The sequence below is a fragment of the Molossus molossus genome, unplaced genomic scaffold, assembly GCF_014108415.1.
Source record: "Molossus molossus isolate mMolMol1 unplaced genomic scaffold, mMolMol1.p scaffold_m16_p_18, whole genome shotgun sequence".
Lineage (NCBI taxonomy): Eukaryota > Metazoa > Chordata > Mammalia > Chiroptera > Molossidae > Molossus > Molossus molossus.
This window is the reverse complement of record NW_023425353.1, coordinates 62745913-62767081: the sequence shown is the minus strand read 5'-3', so window position 1 is coordinate 62767081 and position 21169 is coordinate 62745913. Positions and strand designations below refer to the sequence as shown.

The window sequence follows — 21169 nt, the reverse complement described above, 5'->3', positions numbered from 1 at the left end:
TTATCTTTTTCTTCAAGAAGACCCTTCAACATTTCATATAATAATGGTTTGATGGTGATGAACTTTTTTGGCTTTTCCTTGTCTGGGAAACTCTTTATGTGGTCATTGATTCTAAATGATAGCTTTGCTGGATAGAGTAATCTTGGTTGTAGGTTCTTGCTTTTCATCACTCTGAATATTTCTTGCCACTCCCTTCTGACTTGCAAAGTTTCTTTTGAGAAATCAGCTGACAGTCTAATGGGAACTCCCTTATTAGTAACTAACTGCTTTTCTCTTGCTGCTTTTAAGATTCTTTCTTTGTCTTGAACCTTTTGCATTTTGATGATGTTATGTCTTGGTGTGGGCCTCTTGGGGTTCATCTTGTTTGGGACTCTCTGTGCTTTCTGGACTTGTATGTCTGTTTCCTTCACCAAGTTAGGAAAGTTTTCTGCCATTATTGTTTCAAACAGGTTTTCGATTTCTTGTTCTATCTCTTCTCCTTCTGGCACCCCCAGGATGCAAATGTTGGCATGCTTGAAGTTGTCCCAAAGGCTCCTTACACTATCCTCACTTTTTTGGCTTCTTTTTTCTTTTTGCTGTTCTGATTGCGTGTTTTTTGCTTCCTTAGATTCCAAATCGATGGTTTGCTTCTTGGCTTTACGTACTCTACTATTGAATCTGTGTAAATTATTCTTTATTTAAGTTAATGCCTTCTTCATTCTGACTGTGCATCCTTCATTTCTGACTGCTCCTTTTTTATGCGCTTAAGGCCCTCACTAAGTTTACTGAGGTTCTCACTAAGTTCATTGAGCATCCTTATGAGCAGTATTTTGAACTCAGCATCTCTTAGGTTGCTTATCTCCATTTTGTTTAGTTCATTTCCTGGAGTTTTGTTCTGTTCTTTTGTTTAGGTTGTTTCTTGTCTCCTCATTTTGGCTCCCCCGTGTTTGTTTCTGTGTATTACTTAACGAGAGGTATGGGGCTAGCTGAGACCAGATGCTGCTTGTTTGAAAGAATTTCGGAAAACGAAGCAGGATCCAAGACAGACCAATCCTGTAGTTAACCAGCTGGCAACAGCTTAGGTGGGCCTGAAAGTTGGGGGAGGGGGGGCGAGCCCTCAGGGAATCACCAGGGCGGGGCTACCAGTGTGAGCCAGGTTGCTGGAGTCCCAGATTTGGCGCTGTCTGCCACCCCAGGGAAGGGCTCACCAAAGGAACAAAGGCCTCTGACAGCACGTCTGTCCCAGAGAAAGCCCCCTCTCCAGCCCTCGCTCCAGTGCCAAACAGCTCAGTTCTTCCCTGTGTGTCTCTGGTGCCCCTCAAACTGCCTCCCATCCAAGCTTAGAGGGAGAGAGTCCAATAAGTCCGTGCGCGGGCCCTTTAAGAGGAGCTGCCTGGGGCTCCAGCCGCCGCCGCCTCAGCCTCCCTGAGCGTCAGTTCCTGCTGGTTTTTCCAGCCAGAAGTTATAGGGACTTCTCTCCCTGGCACTTGAACCTTGAGCTGGGCGCCTGGTGTGGAACGGGGACCCCTCGGTCCTCAGAGAGGACCTTCCCAGCTGAGGTGTCCTTCTAATTTTTATCTGCCACACGTGGGTGTGGGACCAGCTCCTCTGCCCCTCCTGCCAGTCTTGATGCAGCTGCTGCTTTACTTTTGTAGTTGTAGGGCTTCAGCTTGATTTCAGGCGGTTTTGAATGGTGGTGGTTCTGTAGGTTAGTCGTAACTTGGATGTGGTTGTGGGAGGACACAATACCGCGTTTCCCTACGTTGCCATCTTGACCGGAACGTGAACTTTTCATTTTTATAAATACAGAGAAGTGGAGCACCTACGTGGGCAGCTCTTGCATTTCACAAATTAAAAAGCCCCAAGATCACGAAACAGATTAGCACCTAGGCCCCTCCCACACAGGACCTGCTTTCTGTCTTTGCACCCTTCGCTGGTTAATGCTGTCCTGATTTCTAACACCTGTTTACATTAATAGAATCATAAAGTATGTGTTGTTTTATGTTACACTTTTTATGCCAACTGTGTGGTTGTGAGATTCATCCATATTATTTTGTGTAGTTGTATTTCAGACACTCTCACAGCTATATAATAGCTTTAACTTCTTTCTATATTATGTTACTTGTTCTTATTGTTTGTAGAAGGAGCTGAAGAGGAAAAAATGGAAACAGATACTGATGGTCAGCAACCTGAAAAGGTGAAGTCTCTTTGATTTCTCCCACAACAGAAAAGCCACAGAGAGCATGCCTTTCAGAGAATGATGGTTTGGGTTTATTTTTATCCTTTAGGCCCTCTCAGGGGACTGTAAATAATTCTATCAGCCATTTGGACTTTGCTGGTTTAAGGTATAGTTCTCACAAAGCATACTATAGAACATTTTTCATTTATTCATTTGGTGAAGATTTATTCACTCCTGACCTCTTCTTTTGTACCAACCCCTTCAGGCACAGTTGGGAATGTGAATATAGGAGTTGTAGTTCTTATGAATATTTAATTGTAGTGTTTAAGTTTTATGCTTGTACCAGAAGAGAATAATAGAATATTTGGGATTTTCTAAGAGAGTGAACAGACAGTAGAAAAGTATTTAGAAAAGGTTTAGTGAGAAGATGACACTTGAGGTCGATTTTAAAAAACAGGTAGAACTCTATTTAAAAACAGGTAGAACTAGAAAGAATGAAATGGAGGATAGTGAATCGAAGTTTCCAGCTGGCAGGGGAGGAGGACTCTAAAACTAGTGTGCAGAAGGCATCAAAGTGCCTAGTGTGCTCGTGACTCGTTCCCTGTCTCACATCAGAGATCCTGAACACAAGGTGATTTGAGCAGAGTGGACTTATAGCCTCTTCAAGATCAGGGACCCATGATGAGCAGTCAGTCACTATTTGAATTAATAGATACAAGAAGGGATTTGGGTCTTAATTACATGTGGTGTTTTAAAATTGTTTATAAATATGGAGAGGATGAGGGTGATAGGAAAATTAATTCCAGTTCTTACAGTGTTCCAAATACTGTGTCTTTTTCTTTACATTCATGAAGTCATTAATTCCTAAAACAGCCTCGTCGAGTCAGTAATAGTCTCTTCATTTTATAGGCGATGTTACAAATTTGTCCAGGGTCACAGGAATTACAGATTCGGTAAATGATACCAAATGCTTACCAGAGGAATGAAAGTTTGTGGTCTCCAGAATGTGCTCACTGATCATCTATTGTGGCTCCTTCTGCAAACCGTTAGCAAATGGCTGTGCTGCAGGGTTTTTGTCAAGTTTTCATTTCAGCAGCATGTCATCTTGCTTCTTGGCTGATAATGCTCATTTTAATCCTCATCTGAGGATAGTTTTCTATTGATTTTCTAGATAGAGTGGAAGGGAGGGAGGGAGAAACATCGATGTGAGAGAGACACATCAATTGGTTGCCTCCTACACGACCCCAACCAGGGCCAGGGATTGAACCTGCAACTCGTGTATATGCCCTTGACCAGGAATCAAACCCAAGACCCTTTGGTCTGCAGGCTGATGCTGTAAGTGCTGAACAAAACCAGCCAGGGCGATAATGTGCATTTTAAATGCTCTTGGTCCTTTTGGACATCAAATCGAGTATTTATTTATTAAGTATTTCTCTGTTTAGCCAATAAATATTATAAACAAATTCATTGACATTCCTTTGGACGTTGTAGCCCTGGCCTTAAGCAGAGAGGGCAGGGAAAATGTCCTTTGGAGGTGTGTTATCTTGTGAGCACTCAGCTGTTGAGGCAGTAAATTTATTAATTTCTTTTCCAGCTTTTCTCTCCAAGGCCCTTCTGATCTTAGTCTACTTCTTGTCAAAAATAGTAGAACTTTTAGTTATTCAATGATAATATCACTGGTATATTTCCCCTCACTTCCCATTCTTTTCTTTTGTACCCTTTTCAGGCAGAAAACAAAGGGGAAAATGAAATGGATGAATGTGATAAAGCACAAGACGGAGACAATGAAAAAAGTAGTGAGAAGGAACAAGATAGTGAAGTTAGTGAGGATACCAAGTCAGGTAATTTGAGGAAACTTTTTAGACTTTATTATGTGTAACTAAAAACCAATGGAGAAATGTGGGGCATTTAATTGTGTCAAATTAATTCCTCATTTATATTGAATTTGTTTCTTAATGTGACAATAAACGTGCATTTTGAGTTTTATTTTGTGCGTAGGCACCAAGGCTAATGCTAGTGGCTGCCTTGTTTTCAGTCGTGTACAGACAAGTTGTTCAGTGTCACTGAGGTCACCACATGGACCTGCTATTCAGTGTCAGCATCCGTTGCTAGCGGATCTTCTGCCTGGCTCAGGCTTAGGGAAGCGCTGTTTTTGGTTCTGATTTCCTTCCGATCCAGGGGTTTCCCAGAGCACTTCATTGACTGATGAACAGACACATTGGTCTTAAGGCTTCATTCCCCTGAATTTTTCTTTATATCCAAGGGAACTACACACAGAGCTGAGAGAAATGAAGGCAAGACAAAGCGTACTATTTAGAAAATTCATCTCAGATAGAGGCACACTTATATGCATGGAATGGTTCAGCAAAAATCTTAAAAGGAAGAAAAAGGCACTGAGATCCCTTTGTAACATCAAGCCTGGTGTGTCACGTGGCAGAGGTGAGAAGTAAGATGGCTATTGAGACTGGCCACCCTGCTAATAAAGCTTTCTGGTTTTTTTCAGAGGAAAAGGAAACTGAAGAGAACAAGGAACTCACTGATACTTGTAAAGAAAGAGAAAGTGATATTGGGAAGAAGAAAGTAGAACATGAAATTTCTGAAGGAAATGTAGCCACAGCCGCAGCAGCTGCTCTTGCCTCAGCTGCAACCAAAGCCAAGGTTTGCCCGACAGCCCTTTCCCAGTGCTTGCTTAAGCTGTGAATGGTCGTGTTGTTTTAGTTTATTAGGAACATGTAGTAGAAAGAGTCTCACAACCAAAAGGAGATGACTGTTTGCTTGAATAGTATTCTAGGTGAAGAATCCCGCAGGCAGGAGAATGGTGGAAAGGTAGGTCTGGTCCTGAAGGTGACTGCCTTCGACACAGCCATGGTGGTGTTCAGCCTTGCAAAGACTGCAGGTTGAAGGCAGAATTTGAAATCTAATTTGCCTGCAGAACTTGACTTGGACTGTTGTTCCAGTTTCTACCAGATTGAAATATTTGTGATTTTTAAGACAAAAATCTGTTTCCTTGTATAAATACTTGATCCTGCACTTACAGACTGCAAGGAGAGCGAGGGAACCAAAAATAGCTCTTTTCTTCTTGAATTTGCCAGCTTTTCTGAGGGTGGTTTTCTCTATTTATAACACAGTATTGGCTTCACAGCATATTTAAGAAGAAAAGAAAATGTTATCTCCCTCGCTTTGTGTTAATGTAGCATTTTAAAACATTTCAGGCATGAATGTGTAGTTTTAATAAACCTTTCAGCCCAGCCGCTGTGGCTCGGTGGTTAAGCACTGACCCATGCACTACGAGTCACCAGTTCACTTACATGGCCAAGTTGCAGTCTCGATCCCAAGTAAGGGGTGTGCAGGAGTCAGCCGATTTCTCTCATTGATATTACTCTCTCTTTCCCTCTCCCTTCCTCTCTCTCTCTAAAAACCAATAAAAACGTTTAAACAAAAAACCTTTTTACTCCTTCTCCAATTTACCCTCTGAGGTAATTTCCTTCCATTACAGGTACCACATTTTGAGAAGTAGTTACTAGAACATACCTAATCATTTTGTCTTGAGCTGTTCCCTCCATTAGTAAAGATGTTCTTCATGGTCTGTAATTCCCCCAGCCCACTCAGCTACTGCAAACTACATCTCCAACTGTTTCATCAGTGGAGATAACCAAGTTCAAACCACCAAACCATTGTTTTGACCCATTGGACATTAGGTGTCAATGGTGGGGGAAGGGGTTTTTCCAGGCCACATTCATGCTTAGCTGGTTGTTACTATTGCAGTAGCTTGAGGTCCCCCTTATTCATACTTGCCAATCTCTCACCTTCATAGTTCTTTAGCGAAATTTTAGGCATCTCTTCCTCTACCACCCCGCCCGCACCCCCCACCCCCACCTCTAGGAATTTTTGAGGTGCTCTCTTGTTTAAGTGAGTACTGAGGTGAACATCACTTGTTTAAGTGAGTGTTATTCACATTTGTTGGGTTTTGTTCCTTTGGAAGTGTTTTTTTTAGTCTCCCTATCTTTGTCTTTGAGCTATTCAAGTTCTTATTCATACTATCATCAGACCTTAAGGACTATCTTGGGAAGACTTCTCATCTTCTAAATGAGAAGCTGGAGGCCAGGAGGGCTTCCCTTCTTTGTGTCCTTGTTCAGGGCATAGCACAGCCATCTACCCAGTCTAAACCTGTAGCCTCAGGTCATCTTGGACTACTCCCACTTTTTTATTTACCATAGTTGTTCTGCCACCAAATAATTTTTTTTTTTTTTTTTTTTTATCCTCACCCGAGGACATTTTTCCATTTTTTGTTCAGGTAGAGTGGGAGGGAGAGAGAGGAACAGAGAGAGAGAGAGAGAAACATCGATGTGAAAGGAACACATCGAGTGGCTGCCACCTGCCCAACCGACCAGGGCCGGGGACAAACTGCAACCGAGGTGTGCGCCCTTAGCGGGAACCGAACCCGGGTCTCTCAGGACCGCAGGCCGACGCTCTAACCGCTGAGCCAAACCGGCCAGGGCTAATTTTTTATTTTATAATTTTCTTTATTGATTTTAGAGAGAGAGGAAGGGAGAGGGGGAGAGAGAGAAACATCGGTGAGAGAGAACATCGATTGGCCGCCTCCTACATGCCCCCTACTAGGGATTGGGCCCACAACCTGGGCATGTGCCCTGACAGGAATCGAATTGGCAGACCTCTTAGTGCGTGGGTCGACACTCAACCACTGAGTCTCACCGGCCGGGCACCAAATAAAACTTTTTGTGTTGCTTTAGTTGATTTGATAATTCCTTGCCCTTTCACTATGCCTTAGGGTTGCCTCCTATCATCTGTTGCCTGTTTCTTGCATCCCATTCTCTGTCCTTCAGCCTAAGTAATCTTCTTTGTTTTTCAGTTTTTATTGTAGTATAACTTATGTTCAAATGAGTGAATTGTTCACAGACCAGACCTACTTACGGACTCACAAGCAGCACCCACATCAAGCAGCATAGTTTCTCCTATAAATGGAATAATATGATATGCAGAAGTGTTTTGTAAAATACAAATATGAGTACAATACTTTATTAAATCACCTCCTTATCTCTCTCCGGCTAGAATTTAAAACACTTTAGAATTCAGTTTTTCATGCTCAGGACCCTTCTCAGTTCTCAAGCATTATTTCTTGTCTGTCTGTCCTGAAATGTTTCTTGCAGTTCTAGACAGACCCCAGTCTCTCTCATCTCCAGTGGGGTTTTTTGGACACTTCCCTCTCACGGAGCTTGGTTCGCTCTTCCTTTCCATTTTTTCTCCCTCTATACCACTGTGTACTTCACTATAGGTTGCTGGAGAAGGAACTGAAATTGGTAGATTACCATAAAAAGTTTTACGAAGGCTTCATTATGTTTTTATAGCTGATGAAAACATGATGACCTCAGAGCTATTAATATGTGCAACTTAAGGCACAAAGGTTTGTGTTCTGTGCACTACTGACCACCTTGCCACACCTGTGTGACTCCTTCAGTGCAGAGAAACTGCTTTTATGGATCAATTTCCCTGGCCCTATGGAGTATAGATACTCCATACAAGGTTTGAAGAGTATCCAAAGTGCATTTTCTTTATAGGTCACTCATTCTTATTTCCAATAACTGGGAACTTAGATTTTATTCTCAAAACATCTACATTTTCTCCTAATCTGTGCAAGTGATACAGAGGCTAGTGCTATATGACTTGGCACCCATGAACTGTTCAGTGCCACTTACAGCTGGATCTGACATTTCATAGCACATGTCATCATTTTTGTGCTCCAGGGTAATTAAGGGCTAAGGAATTGACTTAAATTACTGTAATTAGTATAATTATCTAGCCAATCCAAGTTTCTGTTACTCTCTTTTTGTTTTTCTGTGTCTATAAACAGCTTTGTTATTAAGAGTTTTCCTTGATACATTTTAATTGTTTGTCACAGTCTGACATGGAATGGTAATTAGAGGTTCAGGATCGAGCTCCAAAACACATGGGGTGGGCCTGCTTCCTGGCTTGTCAATGAGAAACTTGAGGTAGCGTATCACCTACTGACAAGCTGGGAGCTGACCCATCTGAAGAGTGGTGGGCGCTTTGAGAAGGCACCCTGTTGGCTGGGTGCTCTGGATTCTTTCCATCTGGGTTTTAGATTTAGATGGAAGGAAGAGTTCAGAACTATTGCTGGAATAAACTAGATCCTCCAGAAACTAGAACATGCTCTCTTTTTACAGCAGCAGTAGGATTTAGTTCTCCCAGGATAGCAGAAGTCACCAAGACCACAGACGTTTTTTTCTTCCACCCCATGCCCACATACCTGACAATGGCTATGGTAGGTTTGTCTTCATGGCAACAGGATTTTAGTTCTGGAGCAACAGGAAGATTCTTTTTTCACTCCTTAGAAGTACCTCGTACCTGCACCCTAGTGCCTGAACTTGTTTCTTGAGATAGGCAAAATTTTATTATACATACTTTTTAGTCCAGGGTCAGGAACCTTTTTTCTGCCAAGGGCCATTTGGATATTTATAACATCATTTGTGGACCATACAAAATGATCAACTTAAAAATTAGCCTGCTATATTTGGTCAGGCTAATTTGAGGCGTGTGATATTAGTTGGTATTGATTTCTAGTGCCTTATACTGCCTGTGGGCTGGTCTTCCCCACCCATTAATCACGTGGCTTTACCAGGTAAGCGTTGATTGAAATTCAGTTATTGGAGTTCCCAGTTATTGGAAATAAGAATGAGTGACCTATAAAGAAAATGCACTTTGGATACTCTTCAAACCTTGTATGGAGTATCTATGCATTTATTATGGATATAATATCTTTTATGATACTGGGAAGAAAAGACATAAGAAAAAATTGACTATTTGATCAGTTTGTCTACAGTTAGCTCTGTTGACTTTCACCTTATATGACTTAAATAGAAACCTCTTCTATTATACCAGCTAGAATCTGTGCTTTGTTATGTGAAGTTTACCTCAGCTCTGTTCCAACCAAGTTGCTTCTTTCTTTATTTTTTAAATTTGTTTTTCTGTTTTTTTAATCCTCACTCTAGGATATTTTTTCTTTTCATTTATCTTCAGATAGAGCGGAAAGGGGGGAGGAAGAGAGAGAGAGAGAGAGAAACATTGATGTGAGGGGGGGCACATCCATTCGTTGCCACCCGCATGACCCCAACTAGGGCCGGGGGCGAACCACAGCCGAGGTACGTTGCCCTTGGCCTGAATTGAACCTGGGACTCCCTGGCCCACAGGCCGACACTCTAACCACTGAGCTAAACTGGCTAGGGCTTAATTTGTTTTTCTGTGCTGCCATCTTGGCTAGAACTTCCACTTTTTTGTTATCATTGATTATTTTTTAGATTGATTCTCCTACATTCCATATATCTGTGGCACACTCTGAGATCTCATCATTCTTCTAAGGTTTTATAAAGCCAGTCTGTGAAGGGTTGGGGCTCTCTCTAGCCCTTGTTCTGGAAGGCTCTGGTTACCAGTGTTGCCAGACCTCTCCAGAGTCCACAGCTTGAGCAATGACAGTGTTCCTGCTTTAGCAACACCTAGTGGCTTAAAATCATTTATTATATTTCAAGATTTTTACAAGTGACATACTCAGCTGGGAAATTCTGCTCCATGTGGCACTGGCTAGGTTCACTGAGTATTCACCTCATAGCTGAGCTACTGTGAAGGGCCTGAGATGATTTCACTTATGTGCCTGATGCTTGGATTACCTGGGGGCTGGCTGCCATCACTCTGTCCACATAGCCCAAGAAACTTTCTTGGTTTCTTCATGTTAGGTTGGTTATCAAAGTAGTTGCACTTTTTACGTGGCTGTTTATAACTAAGAGAAAAGTGTCCCAAGTAACAAGAAGAACTTGCCACTGTCTTCTGGTTTGGACCCCCTACCTGGCACTGCATGTTTTCCCAACTCTACTAGTCAGAGGTTCTATCCAAATTCAAGATGAGGACATCAAAGACCACACCTCTAGATGGCAAGTGTGCCACGTTAATCCACCACAGTCTGCCCTTTTGTCACAAATTACATACATTTCTCCTATTTGCAAAATAAACATCCCATTGTCTCATCCTATTACATCAGGCTAAGGCTGGAGGTCCAAGGTTTTACCTAAATCAGGTCCTGAGTCTCAGTGTGTCACCTTTCTTCCTGCCCAGTTTTGTTAACTTGGCGCTCCTCAAAACTGATTTTAATTCCCAGTTCACTTAACTGTAACCCTTGGTGAGATATTTAACTTCTCTAAGCTTCACTTTCATTCAATGTAAAATGGAGATAATGTGTTTCTTGGTAGTTTATTATTAGATGTAAAAGAAACAGCATGAAAACACACCATGGTGTCTAGAATGAAATAAGTGCTTAATAAACCTAGTGTTTCCCTTTAGTCTCATAATGTATGCCAATAATTAAGTCTCACTCTTAACATCTTTTAAGACTGAGTGGTATTTGGATACATTAACGACTTTTGCCTAGTGCTTGGTAACATTTAATCACTTCAAGGCCCTGTGAAGGTTTGTAATTTCCTTCAGAATCGGCATTCTAATCTTTGACTTCTGGATTGACTTGGAATGTGTATGTCACTAAATCTGTAAATTAGGAAAATTTCTTAAGAGTTTTGGTAGCAGGAAGTATGCTATTCTGGGAAAGAAATAAATGACTGCGTGGCCTTCTCTCAAATGAGAATTTACCAGTAAAAATGTGAATAGTTGTGGAAGTTAAATGAACAAAAGGAGGCTCTTCCTCTAGCATTAGAAGTACAGGAGATGGACACATACTATGTTCACAGATTCACTAGGCTTCGGTTAGCAAAATTCAGAAGTGGAGACAGTACAGAGAACTAGGCCACTTCAGAGAAGCCTGCTGTTCCAAAAGATGAGAACACGTAGTCATTCGGTTTCAATAATTGTACAAAGAAAGAGTGGTTATTAAGAACTGAAATATGAAAAAAACAAATTTAATGTGCAACATTAGTTATTTTCTCCTCTTTCCACTCAGCCCACACCAATGACTAGTTCATATGGGGTAATTTTGATACCTATTAAAAATTTTCTGCCCGGCCTGTGTGGCTCAGTGCACCAAAAGGTTGCTGGTTTGATTCTCGATCAGGGCACATGCCCGGGTTGTGGGCTTGATTCCCAGTAGGGGGTGTGCAGGAGGCAACCAGTCGATGTATATCTCTCACATTGATGTTTCCATCTCTTTTTCCCTTCCTCTCTCTCCAAAAAATCAATAAAAATATTTTCTTTTAATCTTTTAACTGTAGGCCAGACTGAATAATCCTATAAATCTTTAAGGATCAACTCTCGTAATCTTTAGAAATTCAAGTTTTGATTTCATTTTGCTTTCCCTGAGTTTTTACTCAAATTTATTTATTTACTTTAAAGGCCATGGTTTACTGGTAATATTCTCAACCTTCACTCCCAAGTGCCTGGATTTACTTCTATAGATACGTAGTGACTCTTCTAACCTCAAACACGGGTGAATTCTAGGCTTTTTAAATTTATTTAAATTTTTATTGATTTCTAGAGAGAGGGGAAGGGAGAGGGAAAGAGAGAAAGATCGATGAGAGAGAACATCGATTGGCTGCCTCCTATATGCCCCCCACTGGGGATTGGACCCTCAACCTGGGCATTTGCTCTGTCTGGGAATCGAACCTATGACCTGTTGGTGCATGGGTCGATGCTCAACCACTGAGCCACACTGGCCAGGCAAATTCTAGGCTTTTGATAAAAGCTGCCTCTTCTCCTGTCCTCTCTACTCTTCACCTCAAGTCTTTATTTCCCCACCTTCTAAAATTGCCAGGCACCGCCCTGGCCGGTTTGGCTCAGCGGTTAGAGCGTCCGCCTGCGTCCAGAGAGACCCAGGTTCGGTTCCCGCTAAGGGCATGTACCTCGGTTGCAGTTTGTCCCCGGCCCTGGTTGGTCGTGTGGGTGACAGCCACTCGATGTGTCCCTTTCACATCAATGTTTCCCTCTCTCTCTCTTCCTCTCTCTCCCTCCCACTCTGTCTGTACAAAAAATGGAAACATGCCCTCGGGTGAGGAAAAAAAATAAAATAAAATAAAATTGCCAGGCACACATAAATCTGAGCTTTCTAGGCCTTGGCCCTTGGGAGTGAAAGTCAAATGAATAGATGCAATACAGTAAGTACTGTGATGGATCTAAGGGAGACATGATGCAAGGAAGCTACCAGAGGAAGTGGTGTCTAATGCTGAGTCTAAAGATGTGTTGAAAGTGGCCCAGTACAGTTAGAGGAGGGGCTTCCAACAAAACTGGCTCCCAGGGCATCAGCAGTGTTACAGCTCATGAGTATGAACCAACTGCTATGTTCCAGGCTCTAAGTACATTGTGTGTCCTCACATCCATTCTGATATGGGTACAGTTGTTTTCTAGTTTCACACATGAGGAAAGGTAACATCTAGGCCATGGTTATACAGGCAATAAGCAGTCTAGCTTCCCCTCCTCCCTTTCTATTAACCTTTGTGCCATATAGCTTAACAAGAGAGAAGTAATATTCACAGGGTGTCAGAGGCAGAAAACTCTTCGTGTAGGAGACAAGGCAAGTTCATATAAAACTATTAAAAGAACACTTTAAAACATCTAATTAAGGACTAATTTAAATTCTCAGCATAATCAAACCACCCTTAATGCATGCAGTAGTAAAATAGCATTTGCCTAGACAACCACTTATTCAATATCTCTTCTAACTCACACATTTTTAGGTCACCTTATAGTCTTCAAACCAGTATTTTAATCCATTTACTGCCACATGATACTGTATAGCCTTGGACAGGCTTGTTTTCTTCCCACTTTTTATTTTGAAATACTTTTTTTTTTTTTTTTAATGCTCACCCAAGGACATTTTTGCATTTATCTTCAGATAGAACAGGAGGGGGTGGGGGAGAGAGAGAGAAACATCGATGTGAGAGAGACACATCGACCAGCTGCCACCCACACAACCCCAACCAGGGCTGCGGACAAACTGCAACTGAGGTACGTGCCCCTAGAGGGAACCGAACCCGGGTCTCAGGTTCGTGGGCCGATCCTCTAACCGCTGAGCCAAACTGGCCAGGGCTACTCTTGTTATTATTTTAATGTTTTTTTTCTAATGATTACATGATGCATTCTTGAATTTTGTAATTTAATCCAAATTATTTTTACTACTTCTTCAGTAGTGAATGATAGAACATAATTCACCTTTTCCTGTTGACTGCTTCTCAGATCATTTCTCCGTGTCAATGTTTTCTTTAATGGAATAGGTTCTTTTCCTCCTGTTCAAATTTCTTACTGTGCAGGCCTGCTAGCAATGACCTTTGTTTCTCTTAAAAGGACTTGGTTTCACCTTCATTTTTAAAGTGGATATTCAATGGGTATATTTGTTGGCACTTATTTTTTTTCTCCAACATTTAAAAAAATGCCATGTAGCACCAGGCCAGTGTGGCTCAGTGGATTGAGTGTCATCCCATGGACTGAGAGGTCCTGTTCAATTCCTGGTCAGGGCACATGCCCGTGTTACAGGCTTGATCCCCAGCAGGAGGCGTGTAGCAGGCAGCTGATTGATATTTCTCTCTCACATTGATGTTTCTAGCTTGCTCTTTCTTTAAAAAAATAAATAAATAAATACCCTTTCTTGTGATTCCCTTTACACAAATTTTGCCAGTGTCCTATGTCTTATCCTTAATTCTGTTTTTCTTTTTTATTCTTTTCTCTCTGCTGCAGTTTGAATATTTTTTGTTGGCCTGTCTTTCACTTTGCTAATCCAGTCTTCTGCTTTTAAACCTAACCATTGAATTATTATTTTATTTATTATGTATTTTAGTCCTATATCGTTAGGTATATATTCATTGTTGAAATTCTTTTTGTACCCATATTTTTCTACATTTTCTTAAAATACAGTGATCTTAACTCTTTTTTTTTTAATCCTCATCCGAGGACATTTTTCCATTTTTTTGTACAGACAGAGTGGGAGGAAGAGAGAGGAAGGGAGAGAGAGGGAAACATCGATGTGAAAGGGCCACATCGAGTGGCTGCCACCCGCACGACCAACCAGGGCTGGGGACAAACTGCAACCGAGGTACATGCCCTTAGCGGGAACTGAACCCGGGTCTCTCCGGACCGCAGGCGGACGCTCTAACCGCTGAGCCAAACCGGCCAGGGCAGTGATCTTAACTCATTTTAAAGTCCTTGACTACTAAGTTCAATGTCTACACCTTCCGTGGATCTACTTTTTTTGTTTTTCATCCTCACATGAGGATATTTTTCCACTGATTTTTTTTTAGATAGAGGGGGAGGAAGAGAGAAACATTGATGTGAGAGAGACACATCCGTCGGTTGCCTCCTGCATGGCCCCCACTGGGGCCAGGGATCAAACCTGCAACCCTGGCACGTGCACTTGACCAGGAATCGAACCCTTGATTCTTTGGTCTCAGTGCTAACACTCTAACCGCTGAGCCAAACTGGCCAGGGAGGATCTGCTTTTTTTATTAAATGTCAGATGTATATAAACATTTAGATGCTCAAGGTAATGAGGTAGTCTGCATAAACGAATCAGCCTTCTTCTGTGGTGTTAACAGAATTCTAAAGGGGTGGGGGCTGAGTTGGATGAAGCTAGATGGCAATTTGGTCATTATCCTCCTGGATTACCCTTGTTATTTGGGTGTTACTTTCTAGCACCTTTGATTGAGATTTTGAAGCAGTCTTTATTACCTCAGAAGTGAGTATGCAGGAATTTCTGTTCATTCTTAAGCGTAACTCCTTAGCTTCCTATCCTCTGCATATTTAGAGTTTGCCAGAGTCATGAGATGATAGCCAGCCTGTGTCTGAAGTCCTTCAAGTTCTACCAGTATCGCTGAGCTTAGGCAAAATTATAAAGAGTTCTTTCTATACTCTGGGTACAAGTCTCATCAGATATAGGATTTACAAATATTTTCTCATAGTCTGTTTTCATCATCCTGATGGTGTCCTTTAAAGAACAGATGTTTTTAATTTTTATGAAATTCACCTTATCAATTCTCTCTTTATCATTTGTACTTTTGGTGTCATTTCTAAGAAATCTTTCACTTAACCCAAGGTCATTTAGATTTACTCCTGTTTTTTCTTCCAAGAATTTTCATGGGCTAAATCTATGATCTACTGAATTAATTTTTTGTATGATGTGAGATAGGGTCCAAATTCATTATTTTGTGTTTGAATATGCAGTTTCCCAGCACCATCTGTTGACCCACCCACCACCCCCTTTAAACTTTATTATGGGACTATTAGAATATGTACAAAAGTAGACAGAACAGTATATTGTCTCTGTGAACTCACCACCCAGGTTGGTTATCAACATCTTGCCAGTCTTGTTTCAATCTTTCCCGTTTACTTTTTTTTTCCAATTGATTTTAGAGAGCGAGAGAGGAAGGGAAAGAGGGAGAGAAGCATAGATTTGTTGTTCCACTTATTTATACATTCATTGGTTGCTTCTTGTATGTGCTGTGACCGGGGACAGAACCTGCAACCTTGGTGTGTTGGGATGACACTCTAACCAACTGAGCTACCTGGCCAGGGACATCCCCATTTGCTTTTGGCCTGTGATGAGACCCTGTTGAACTTATAGTTTGGAATTCATTATCCCTCAGAATTTGGAGAGCATTTTACCATTGTCTTAAAAAACCTAGTTTTGAAACTAGACCATCAACTTACACACTACACAAGAATAAACTCGGATAAAATACTTAAATGTGACTCATGAATCCATAAAAATCCTAGAAGAAACTGTAGGCAACAAAATTTCAGACATCATACACAGCAGAATTTTCACTGATACATCACCTAAGGCAATAGAAACAAAGGAGAAAATGAACACATGGGACTACATCAAACTCAAAAGCTTCTGCACAGCGAAAGATACAGTCATCAAAACGGAAAGGCTACCCACTGTATGGGAGAGCATAATTGCCAATGATATATCAGATAAGGGGTTAATTTCCAATATATAGAGAGTGCTCATACAACTCGACAAAAGGAAGACAAAGAACCCAATTAAAAGATGGGCAGAGGAACTAAATAGACACCTTTCCAAACAGGACATACAAATGGCTAAGAGACATATGAAGAAATGCTCAACATCACTAGTCATCAGAGAGATGCAAATTAAAACAACAGTGAGGTATCACCTCATACCTGTCAGAATGGCCGCCATCAACAAATCATCAAACAAATCAGTGTTGGCGAGGGTGTGGATAAAAGGGGACTCTAGTACACTGCTGGTGGGAATGCAGACTGGTGCAGCCACTATGGAAAACAATATGGTGTTACCTCAAAAAATTAAAAATTGAATGTCCATTTGACCCAGTGATCCCACTTCTAGGAATATACCCTAAGAAGCCTGAAACATCAATCAGAAAGAATATATGTACCCCCATGTTTGTAGCAGCACTATTTACAATAGCTAAGATCTGGAAACAGCCCAAGTGTCCATCAGTAGACGAATGGATAAAACAGCTGTGGTACATATACACAATGGAGTACTTACACGGCTGTAAGAAAGAAAGATCTCTTATCCTTTGAGACTACATGGAGGGACCTGGAAAGTATCATCCTAAGTGAAACAAGCCAAACAGAGAAAGACAAGTATCATATCTCACTTATTGGTGGAATATAATGAACATAACAGTCTGAGGAATGGGGTAGTCCCAGAGATGTGGAAGTGGGGTACAGACTGACAGTCCCCAGAAGAGGGGGTGGTGGGGGAGAGATAAACCACAGAACTTATATGCATGAACAATGGACGTGGACAACAAAGCTGGGGACAGGGCAGGGAGGGAGGTGGAGGGGGGAGTCAGTGGGGGAAAAAGGAGAAACATCTGTAACAAAAAAAAATAAAAACTAGTTTTGCCCTGGCGGGTTTGGCTCAGCGGTTAGAGCATTGGCCTGCGGTCCAGAGAGACCCAGGTTCGGTTCCCGCTAAGGGCATGTGCCTCGGTTGCGGTTTGTCCCTGGCCCTGGTTGGGTTGTGCAGTTGGCAACCACTCGATGTGTCCCTTTCGTGTTGACGTTTCTCTCTCTCTCCGTCTTCCTCTCCGTCTTCCTCTCCCTCCCTCCTTCCCACTCTATCTGAACAAAAAAAAAAAAAAATGGAGGAATGTTCTCAGGTGAGGATAAAAAATTTTTTTACAAAACCTAGTTTTGCTGTTAAGAAGTCTGATGCATTTGAATTTTTGTTAGTAAACCTATTTTTTGTTTTGTTTGCCTTTCTGAAAACTTTTGGGATTTTCACTCTCTCTCATGTTCGTAGATTTCCAAAGTTGTTCCTTGCTGTGGGTCTTTTATTTTTATCATTTTCCTATACTAATTTTTAAAGTATTATTTTTCAATTACAGGATTTACATTCAATTTTATTTTGTGTAAGTTTCAGGTATAGAGCATAGTGGTTAGATCAGTCATATACTTTACTTAGTGATCCACCCAATACTTCAAGCTGTGGTCTTTTTTTCATTTATTTTTTGCATTTATCTTCAGATAGATAATGAAATCTCTCTTTTTGTTTGGTATGTGCCCCTAGAGGGAACCGAACCCAAACTCTCTGGTCCGCAGGCTGGTGCTCCAACCACTGAGCCAAACCGGCCGGGGCTGTCTTCAGATCGAGCGGGAGGGAGAGAGGGGAGGAGAGAGAGAGAGAGAGAGAAACATTCATGTGAGAGAAACACATCAGCTGGTTGCCACCCACATGACCCAAACTGGGGCTGGGGATAAACTGCAACCGAGGTATGTGCCCTTAGCGGGCACCAAACCTGGACTCCCTGGTCCGCGGGCTGATGCTCTAAGTGCTGATCCAAACTGGCCAGGGCAGTTGTCGTCTTTTTTAATGTTTCTTTTCTTGTTACTTGTTACTTTCTATTTGAAATCCTGTGACCTCTAATTTTGAAAGTAAATACATTGCTATGTTTATTTTCTACTGCTTGGGGGTGTCCCCAGGTTCTGCATAATCCTCAAGAAAATAGAACGTTTTCTGCCAAAGCCAGCAGAATTCTAGGAGTCCCAGTCTCATAAAAATCTATCTAGAAACTGATAGTAATTAGTCTCCTCCGAAGGAGGAGGAGCTGGCGGCTAGGCAGTACAAGTGAAAGGGAGACTTAACTCTTTATTTGACACCTGCTTGTAAACTTCCAGTTTTGTATCATGTGCATAAATTTCTTATTCAGAAATATAAATTGCAGAAGCTATACATTGATAGCAGGATTAGAGTCATATAATCTTCATTTAAACTGTTGGTATTATTGATGTAACTGAAAGTAGTTGAAAGAGGCAAGCATATTAATAGCTATAGATTCGTTCATAAAACCTGTTCTTCATCCCATTTTGCTTACACTTCTGAATCTATCTGCATGTGGGTCCATGATATAAGACTACATTTCTCTTTTTCAACTATAACAGAATGAAAAATAAGACTCTTTTTTAAATGCTGTGTATCGATTTTGCTCCCCAAAGCCTATATTTAATCCTGCCTGTAGCTCTGTCTCAATTCTGTAAGAAACAGAGATCGGTTAGACCGCCACTCCGTTACTTCTCAAAACCTTGTGTAGAAGCAAGATAAACACATAAATTTAGCAGTTATAATAAGAGTGAATACAAAGTGGTGGTGTGAGGTTGTTGGTATAAGCTCTTGGATGGTGTCTGGAAAAGGTGGGATCCATCCCTTGCCAGGTAATCATAGCCTTGGCCAAATATGGGATCCTCATCCTCTCTGGGTGATGCTTAGTTGACAAGAAGCATGAGAAGGACTCATCATCAGTTCTGTGGCAGGCGAGTGGCACATTCTTCCAGAGTAGCTGCCTGTCTTGTACTGCATTTTTTTCTTGCTCTCGACCCTCTCCTCAAACTAGGGGTGGAATATTGTTCACTCAGTACACAGTTTCACTTTGAGTTTTGGGTATTGAGGGAGACCACTGTTTTCCTCCCCCTCTACAGTTCATAAGGAAGGAAGAAGGCTAGTGAGGGGAGGACAGATTGTAGGATGAGGGTGGGAGATGAGGGTTGGTAAATGGGGAAGTGCCCCACAGTCCATCTGTATCCTCCTCTTTGTTCATCAGGGCCCTGCTTCAACCTCCCCTACTTGATGAGCCCTTTGAAGGGAGGAGTTCACCACAGGATGGATTTCCTTTAATCTTTTAAAAGGGTTGATTTATACCTATAAGGACCAGAAATATGTACAGTTGGTATTTTAAATAGAAATAAATGGTAGAAACATGCAAAAGAGGGTATCTAAGGCAGCATTTTTAGTTACATAATCTCCACTTTGAATAGCAACTTCAGTATTTTGTTACTCTTTTTAAAGCAAATATTTTAATAATTTGAATGATCTTTGCACTTAGCACCTGGCTGCCGTGGAAGAGAGAAAGATCAAGTCTCTGGTCGCTCTTCTGGTTGAGACACAGATGAAGAAACTAGAGATCAAACTTCGGCATTTTGAGGAACTGGAAACGATCATGGACAGAGAGAAAGAGGCTGTAAGTGAGGTTTTATACTGACTTTTTGACCATTGAACTCTAACCGCCTTTCATAAAATGCAAGTTCGATAAAGTAAGTGGCAGCCTATTCTGTTAGTCTCTGTGCTATTTTCTGTCCTTTTTTGCGTGTGTTTGCTTTGTCCTTTTGGAAGGATTATCAGGCAGTGATGATAAATAAAAAGCACTCTTCACATTCTGAACTAATTATCTAAAATACCAGCTTCTCAGACCTCTCAGCTTTCCAGGTACATGATGGCATCAGATTCTTCCCTCTCATCCTTATTTTATTGCTTACTAGTTTTCTGATTGAAGTACTTGCTTGATTTCCTGCCTTCTTCTATCCAAATACCAGAGAGTAGGAGCTTCTCTCATCTTGGGTTAGGAGCTTCGTTTCTGTGATCCTTTTAACCAAACCCTCCTCAGACCTGACCCTGGCTCAGTCTCCCATCCCTTCTCTGTGGTGAAGCTGGAGGGCATGTGGAGCTGCCCGTGCTAACCCCTGGGGCGCATTCTCTGGACTAACACTTTTCCCATTTGGACATGGCCTAAACAGGACCAAGAGAATTATGAAAAGGCCAAAAATGAGGACAGAAGCAAAAAAAATGAGGAAAAACAGAGGCAGGGCAACATTTGTTATCTCAGGGGAATTTTTGGAAAACCAGATTAAGCTCTTTGGAGAAATTTTTTTTTAATGAGTTGACTAGAAAAGTACTTGGTGACTTTCTAAGCAATTCTCTAAATTGAAGATTTAGTTAGGACTCTGTCTTTCTGATTATTTTGACTTCTTTATCTGCATGAGATACTGGTATCTCTAAACACTGGAATCTTAAGATCAGAAGCATTTTAATGTTAAGGATCTGTTTATATTTGTTAAGCTGTTTCTTAGTGCTCAGTCCAAGCAAGTCCTAGCAAATCTTCAGGATGAGTAGCCTCTTAACTATCAGAATAGCCCATTTTTATTTTTGTCCTAAGACCTGCTCTGCCACTTAAACGGGCATTCTGGTCTTGTGAGGACAGAGAGGCTGCTCCAATAACTCTCCTGCCAACACCCTACACCATCCCACCCCCAGTTCCCTGATATTGGAAGCATTTCTTACATTACTGGTCCTCTCCTTCCTAGGAGCTGCTAGCCACCCCCATCTTACCTCCATCATCCTCTGTGTACCAGCCATGCCCTGTCACATACAGACTTCCTTGTGGCCTGTTCTCTCTGCCACCTGTGGGCCCTCTAGCAAGGCTCTTCTCTCTGTTTGCCTCCCTTCTCTGTCCCTCAGTTCTGCATCTGGGAATGACATGCCTTCCCCACTTGCTGCTATGGCAGCCTAACAGAGCACTTATTGTGTTGTAATTGCTAATTCATGTGTCCACCTTCCGTATCAGAGGGGAGACTTTGAGGGCATAATTAACCAAGTGTCTTTGTAAATATAGAACTGGCACAGCATAGACCCCTGTTAAACTGTCTGTTGGATGCATGCATGCATGCCAGCATCAGAGTCAGAGCTGAAACACTGGAAAAGTTTCTTTGGGAAACCTAGTTTAG

General features: G+C 41.6%; 1 protein-coding gene across 1 annotated transcript in view; it reads left to right on the top strand.

Moving 5' to 3' along the window:
• SMARCC1 (SWI/SNF related, matrix associated, actin dependent regulator of chromatin subfamily c member 1) overlaps positions 1–21169 on the top strand; it is a 157698-nt gene that overhangs the window by 109874 nt on the left and 26655 nt on the right. Inside the window, exons 22-25 of the mRNA XM_036266186.1 lie at positions 2121–2176; positions 3885–3999; positions 4662–4816; positions 19495–19629. Coding sequence (XP_036122079.1) covers positions 2121–2176; positions 3885–3999; positions 4662–4816; positions 19495–19629 — 461 coding nt within the window. The remainder of the gene's footprint in view (positions 1–2120; positions 2177–3884; positions 4000–4661; positions 4817–19494; positions 19630–21169) is intronic.